This window comes from Vicia villosa, linkage group LG1, assembly GCF_029867415.1.
Source record: "Vicia villosa cultivar HV-30 ecotype Madison, WI linkage group LG1, Vvil1.0, whole genome shotgun sequence".
NCBI classification, from domain to species: domain Eukaryota; kingdom Viridiplantae; phylum Streptophyta; class Magnoliopsida; order Fabales; family Fabaceae; genus Vicia; species Vicia villosa.
In genome coordinates this window covers 191,175,268-191,182,605 of record NC_081180.1, presented here as the reverse complement: position 1 = coordinate 191,182,605, position 7,338 = coordinate 191,175,268, and the positions used below count along the sequence as shown (strand labels likewise).

Sequence of the window (7,338 nt, the reverse complement as noted above, 5' to 3'; positions counted from 1 at the left end):
TGGTTATTTAAATTTTTTTAAAATAAATTAGAGTTAAATAGTAGGGATGGAGGAAATTGGAAATGCCGTGTATTTATTAAATGGCATTTAAGACTAATTAATGTACATGTCTTTTAATGTTATTATTATGCCCAACCTACTTAAATCTTCCTCCAATAAACATAAACTAGGCGAAAAAAACACTAAATATCGTGAATTACAATCTAGCAAAATGCGCATGTTGATAATGGAAGAAAAAGATATGGGAAATCAGTTACATGTGTATGGGCACGGAGATCGGTAGAAAAAGGAAGAGTCAATTATAGAATGAGAAATAATAGGAAATGGTGTTATTTAATATTGGGAATTAAAATAAAAATTGATATCACAAACTCCAAAACGCCGTCCAAAAAACTATATGGCCCTTAATTTTATTTGATTGTGACGTTCATTTCTAAATTGGGATTGGGTAATAATACCTTAAATACTCCTTCATCTCTCAAAACCCTCTCTCACACAAAGACATAGAGACATTCAAAATCCTCTCCTTCTGTTTCAGGTAATTCTTTCTTTTATTTTTGTTAATAGATCTAATAGTTAATAGTTTCTCTTTTGTAACCATTCATTCAAGGTGATTTTAGGATTAGTTTTTTGAGATTTTGATTTCTCAATATTCTGTTTCATTCACTTTCTTTGAAAGGGCCAAGTGAAATCGATACAATATGTAATCCGTCAATCTTACTTTAACCGATAAAAGCTAATATTATTAGGTTTGACGTTAATACTAAATTGAGACCCTAACTCTCACTATTGTGTATGTGAGTTTTTAGGATCATACTTCGCATTTGATACATTTTTTATCATTGGATCACGATCAAATGGTTAAAATTAAAGCTCAATATTTTAAATATAACTAAAATTTATATTTAAATATTAACTGTTTAATCTTGATCTAATAACCTAGAATAAGTTGAATGCATGAATGCAGGGAATATTTGACAGGTGATTTATAATTTGGGTCATGCTAACGAGTGCCCCAGGGGCACTCTTTAAGCATTCTAAATAAAGAAAATATTCTTTCAAAAGTTCACCATTTCAATTTTCGATGCATTAATTACGCATATTTCCAAGAAAAACTTACTTTTTAAAGGCACTTGTTAGCATTTCCCTTAGAATCTTTATTAGAGGAATACAAAAATATAGGAATATTTTGTGTTTTTGAGGAATACAAAATCATCACGTTTAAAGTTGCTCTATCTAATAGCACGCTGGTGGCTGACTTTTTTGGAATTTATAAAATATATGATATGATATCTTATTACATATTGCAACAACAAGGTGGGAATATGATAGATCAATCTGTTTAAACAGTCTATTAAATTGAAAATGTATTCTATGGGCCATAAAAAATCCTTAAGTTTATTAAATTTATTTATTTAAATGAATATTGAAAACTTTATTATTATTATTATTTCGTGTTTTGTTATTTCGTATCCGCTAATTGATGTGTATTAGCACAACTTATGCTTTAATCTTAGACGCTCGTTATATGTACACTACTTTTCTCTACCCGCACCAACACCATACTAGACAACAAAGAAAAGTTAACTTACACACAAATCAACATAAAATAAATTATTAAAAAATAAAATTAATTTGTTTTAGGTATAATGTGTCAAAATCAGCGTAAGAAAACTTTTTCCCTCAATTTTATAATGCATTTTGGCTTCTTTACAAAAAAACAACACAACATATGTGTGAATTACTTGTTTTTATTTTTCTTTATATGATAACTTTATTTAATTTATACTAAACATGATATTTAATTATATTTCTATTATGTTTGGTATTGATTATCTGTCTATATTAGGTTATGTTCAATGGTTTTATTATTCAACACTTTTCTTTTTCATTTTTTATACTACACATCATCTTCTTTTTCTTCCACCTAATAATTCAACACACATTCAATTTATACTCACTACAATGATTTTGTTTAATAAAATTCAACATCCTATTCCACCACCATTCACAACACACTAAAAAATTTAAAAATTTCAAAACAACCAATAAAATTTTACAAAGTATTTTATGAACCTCACTCTTTCCACATTCAACATGTTGAAAACTTTCAACACCAATTAATACACTTCACTTTAAACACCCTATTCAACACCCTCATTGCAAAGATTCAACTATTGAATTTGTTTTTCAACACCCCCATTATACATAGCCTTAGTTGGGCTGTTTGCGTTGTTTCATCTATAGCCATAAATCATTATTAACACTTCCAAAAGAAACCACATGTTATCCATGAAATTATCTATCTTTATGAGTCTTATTTTTTGGTGAACACTCTTTTGTTTGATAGCTATTCACAACCTAATCATTTATTACTTGAAAACAGAACTGAATTTTTTTTTGTATTGACAGGTTGCGTGAAAATGGGAGCAGGTGGCAGAACCTCTCTTTCACCCTCACAAACAAAACCAGAACAAGATGAACATTTGAAGCGTGTCCCAATTACCAAACCACCCTTCACTCTTGGTGAAGTCAAGAAAGCAATTCCACCACATTGTTTCCATCGCTCCTTAATCCGCTCATTTTCTTATGTCGTTGTCGACCTCACCATAGCCTCAATTCTCGCCTATCTAGCCGTAAACTACATTCCCACCCTTCCCGGTACTCATTATCTTTGGACTTGGCCCATTTACTGGGCCGTCCAAGGATGTGTCCTGACCGGTGTTTGGGTCATTGCACACGAATGCGGCCACCATGCATTCAGTAATTACCAATGGGTTGATGATTTAGTTGGGCTTATCCTTCATTCATGTCTTTTGGTACCATATTTTTCATGGAAGTATAGTCATCGTCGCCACCATTCGAACACTGGATCCCTCGAACGCGATGAGGTTTTTGTACCTAAGAAAAAATCTCAAATTGGTTGGTACTATAAATACCTCGACAATCCGGTAGGACGATTTCTCACACTCGCTATAACACTCACTCTTGGCTGGCCGCTTTACCTAGCCTTCAACGTTTCAGGCCGATACTATGATAGGTTCGCTTCACATTACGATCCATACGGCCCGATTTACTCCGATCGCGAAAGACTTCAAATCTATGTTTCGGACGCAGGCGTTCTCGCGGTTTCTTATGGGCTTTACCGTCTCGTTTTGGCACAAGGTTTGAATTGGGTTATTCGTGTTTACGGAGTTCCGCTTCTTATAGTAAACGGCTTTCTAGTTATGATCACTTACTTGCAACACACTCATCCTGCATTGCCTCATTATGATTCAAGTGAATGGGATTGGATGAGAGGTGCTTTGGCAACTGTGGATAGAGATTATGGAATTCTCAATAAAGTTTTTCATAACATAACAGATACTCATGTTGTTCATCATATGTTTTCAACTATGCCACATTATCATGCTATGGAAGCTACAAAAGCTGTGAAATCTATTTTGGGAGAGTATTATCATTTTGATGGGACTCCAGTTTATAAGGCTATGTGGAGAGAGGCTAAGGAGTGTCTTTATGTTGATCCAGATGAAGGGAGTGAGATTAAAGGTGTTTATTGGTACAGAAACAAACTTGAGTAATTAATAAGGTTAATGCTTGGTTTGAGATACTAGTTGTTGGTTTTGATGTTGTTTCGTTTGTGGTCTCTTGTTGAGTCTATGTTCTTAGTTACGTGTCTTTGGAATAATTGCTATGGTTATCCATGGAAATAATAATGGTAATTAATAATAGAAGGACATATATAGTGCATACCTCTTTGTTGAGTAATAAAGTTGAAGTCTTGTAGTAGTATTCATTCGATTATTGTACTGAATTGTTCAAACATATTATTTATGATATTTAGATGCTCATAATATAGCTTCTTTTTTTCAATAGGCAAATGAATTAAGAAATCGTACTAGAGGTGCAACTCTTACATCACAAAAACTCTAGTTAGAGTTAAAACAATCCATTGGTTTCTTGTACCAATCATAAAAATTATTCATAGCAAGAGAATAAAATTACATTAGTTGAAATCTTGTTGTAGTATTCATTCGATTGTTGCACTGAATTGTTTGAATAATACAATATTTATGATATTTGGAAGCCCGTAAAATGTTTAGTTAGTTTTACACTTTTGGTACATTAAAATAAAATTTGTAACTTATTAGGCATTATTCGGATGCATGACTGGATCATTATATATTTATACGAAGATACATCTTCAAACTATTTTTTAGAACAAATAAGAATTGCGCATCTATTATCTCCTAGAATTGTGTTAAAAATGTGTATCTCCAGATGCAAGATGTAGTTTTGACATTTCATTTCATGGTGATAGTGGGAGAACACCCATAAAAGTGAAGAAGCAAATCTCTATTCATGTATCTTGAAGCCCATAAAAGTTTAACAATGTTTTGGGCTTACAACCTTATAAAGACATAAAAAAGAAAATTAAACTCTCTCTCTCTCTCTATCTATCTATCTATCTCTCTCTCTCTCTCCCCCTCTCTCTCTCTCTCTCTATCTATCTATCTATCTATCTATCTCTCTCTCTCTCTCTCTCTCTCTCTCTCTCTCTCTCTCTCTCTCTCTCTTGTCAATGACAGTTACACACTAGTTGCAGAGAATGCAACAAAAGCGCAAAGAAAGGAGCAACATGAAACTAGGAAGAAGAATCAGAAGGCATGATTCTATATCCATTAGTGTGTGGATACGACAATGTCTAAGAAGATTGTCGACTTGACGACGGTGAAGGCGACGTGGGACACAATTGTCTGGTGTTATGGTGGCGACGTATCAGTGAAGGAAGTAAAGTTGCATTCCCTACGTAAGAGTTACGAGAATATCAGCATGAAGAACAATGAGAATGTGTCTGAGTACATCTCTAGAGTGATTGTGGTCATGAATAAGATGAAGGCTTGTGGAGAAACGTTCTTCGAACAAGTAATCATTGAAAAGGTACTTAGATCACTTACTTCTCAGTTTGATTACGTAGTTGTAACCATAGAACATTGGAAATACACTAACACCATGAGAATTGAAGAACTTTATAGTAGTTTAGAGGCACAATAATCATGTCCCACTAAAAGGAACTCTTAAAGGGAAACAAAACAGGCTCTGAAAACTTCTTTTGTTAAGAAGAATGAGAAGCAAGGATGGCTAGTGAAAAAAATTAAATGGTGATGGTTCTTACAAGTCAGAAGTCTCCAATCTAGATGAGAAGAAACATAAGAATGGTGATGGTTCTCACAAGTCAGAAGTATCGAATCTAGATGAGAAGAAACATAAGAATGTTTAAAAGGGAAAGGAGAAATTTGATAAGAGAAAGGTTCAATGCAATAATTGTAACAGGTTTGGCCATTTTGCTGCCGATTATTGGCCAAAGAAAGAAAGAAAGGATGAAGAAGCCAACATAGCCATAGGAGATTTTAAGGGTGAACTTGTGCTACTTATGGCATTTGAGAAGGAAGGCGGAAAATGGTGGACTGATTGATTTTGACCCTGGTAGAAAGACCAGGATCAGAGTGCTGATGATGATCATCTGAATGCTGAAGGAATGGGAAATTTCAAACTAAAATTGAAGAATGGAAAAAGTTTACTGATTAAGGATGTATGTTGTAACACCCCAATTCTACCCACGGTATTTAAATAAAATAAGAGTATAAAAATTCACAACGAAGCAATTGAGGTATCACATACTCATTCTCAAAGACAAATCACCTCGTCGCATAAAGCGGATACATAGCATTCACAGGATACGGAGGAGCCGATAACATCAAATAATAGTCTTTAACATGAATCAACTTCCATAAAAGTGCAATGGAAACGCAACAACCAATTCAAGGATTCTTAGCATCTTAATTCAACAATTAGCAGAATTTAAAGTGACAATCTCAAATTAGCATCTTAATTCAACAATTAACAGAATTTAAAGTGACAATCTCAAAAAGACAACTCAAGTATTCATCAAGACATAATAATCCAAAAACAAGTAAATCAACACGTTCGTCCCCCGAGTGGTACGTATCAGAGTGACAACAAATCAAGACCAACTCGGCTAATCACTCCCTCAAAGCGGATTACCTGCACGTTACCAATATAAAGGTAACGGCGAAACAAAGTGAGGGTGAGATATCAATTCATATAATTGAGCACATAATAAATTGTATATCAGAAACTAGACATATTTAGTTAATCGCATTCACAAGTATTGATATTATCATGCTATTCATAAAATCATTAATTCACATCTTCACATATTTCCATCATTTAACAACTCACAAAATACAATCACAATATAGTCATAAAACGTCACAACTATGAATCACATAAGATACATGGGACATGACTCATGCATATGCATGTGGTACCAATCGGAGCTTCAACCCCGTCACCAATTTCCTAATTCAGAGGCACAAAGCATAAGCCTTCATCACTAAATTGCCAATCCAGGCCGTCACAATATATATATATATATATATATATATATATATATATATGCAAATGTATGTGACTCAATGAACCGGACACCTCACAACATCATCATCATCATCATCATCATATACTTCACAAAATATTCATCACAAGGCATACGCCTATATCACAATTATTACCGGTTATTAAAGGTACTAACACTTCACACATATTCCAACGAATTCATATAAACAACAGATCAATTCCAATAATTCACATAATTAACGGTCAGTGCCATTAACAAATAATCACAAAGATATCCACAACAATTCATAAGATATAATCACAATTCAATACCGGTTAATCAGACACAATTCAATTAATTTCCGGTTATACATTCATCGGATAATTTGAACATTTCCTGTTATTTAAGGATACTAAATTCTGCTACTGCATTATTTCATCTGCTACTACTACTAAACATGTTGTTCCAATCATAAATATACAAAATGCTATTGTTTCAGTTTTCTATTAATTACTATTAAGTTATATAATTTATTTACCAACTACTCTTATCCTGTAACACATACCATACAAGAATGAATAGAAAAAAAGGAAAAAACAATGGAGGAATAGGGCAAAGGCGGCCGTCTCATTGATGGTGAAACATGGGACGTGCGTCCCCAACACAGTAAAGAAATAAGAAGCTTTAGGCTACTAGGGCGGTCACCCCCACATGAGACCAGCGTCTCCAAAGCAAGAAGAAAAGAACAAGTGACTTAAGCTACTAGAGCGGGCATCTCCATTGAGAATCAGCTACATACCAATTTGCCATTAACAAAAAAAGGAACAATGGAGGAACATTAGCTTGAGACAGCCCCCTCCAATCCCTGGGGCGTGCGTCTCCACTAATCTACACCCAGGTGTGCGCCTCATAGCACT

At 33.9% G+C, this 7,338-nt stretch overlaps 2 protein-coding genes across 2 annotated transcripts; both read left to right on the top strand.

The window, feature by feature from the left end:
• Window positions 1-388: 388 nt before the first annotated feature.
• LOC131621445 (delta(12)-fatty-acid desaturase FAD2-like) lies at window positions 389-3,845 on the top strand. Its single transcript, XM_058892501.1, has 2 exons — window positions 389-538; window positions 2,413-3,845. Exon 2 carries the CDS (start codon window positions 2,424-2,426, stop codon window positions 3,579-3,581), a length of 1,158 nt encoding a protein of 385 aa, XP_058748484.1. The 5' UTR covers window positions 389-538; window positions 2,413-2,423; the 3' UTR covers window positions 3,582-3,845.
• An 856-nt stretch (window positions 3,846-4,701) lies between these two features.
• On the top strand, window positions 4,702-5,476 carry LOC131661714 (uncharacterized). The gene is made up of 3 exons (XM_058931320.1): window positions 4,702-4,941; window positions 5,180-5,235; window positions 5,335-5,476. The coding sequence occupies exons 1-3, from the start codon at window positions 4,702-4,704 to the stop codon at window positions 5,474-5,476; spliced, it is 438 nt and encodes a 145-aa protein (XP_058787303.1).
• The last annotated feature ends 1,862 nt before the right edge of the window (window positions 5,477-7,338 follow it).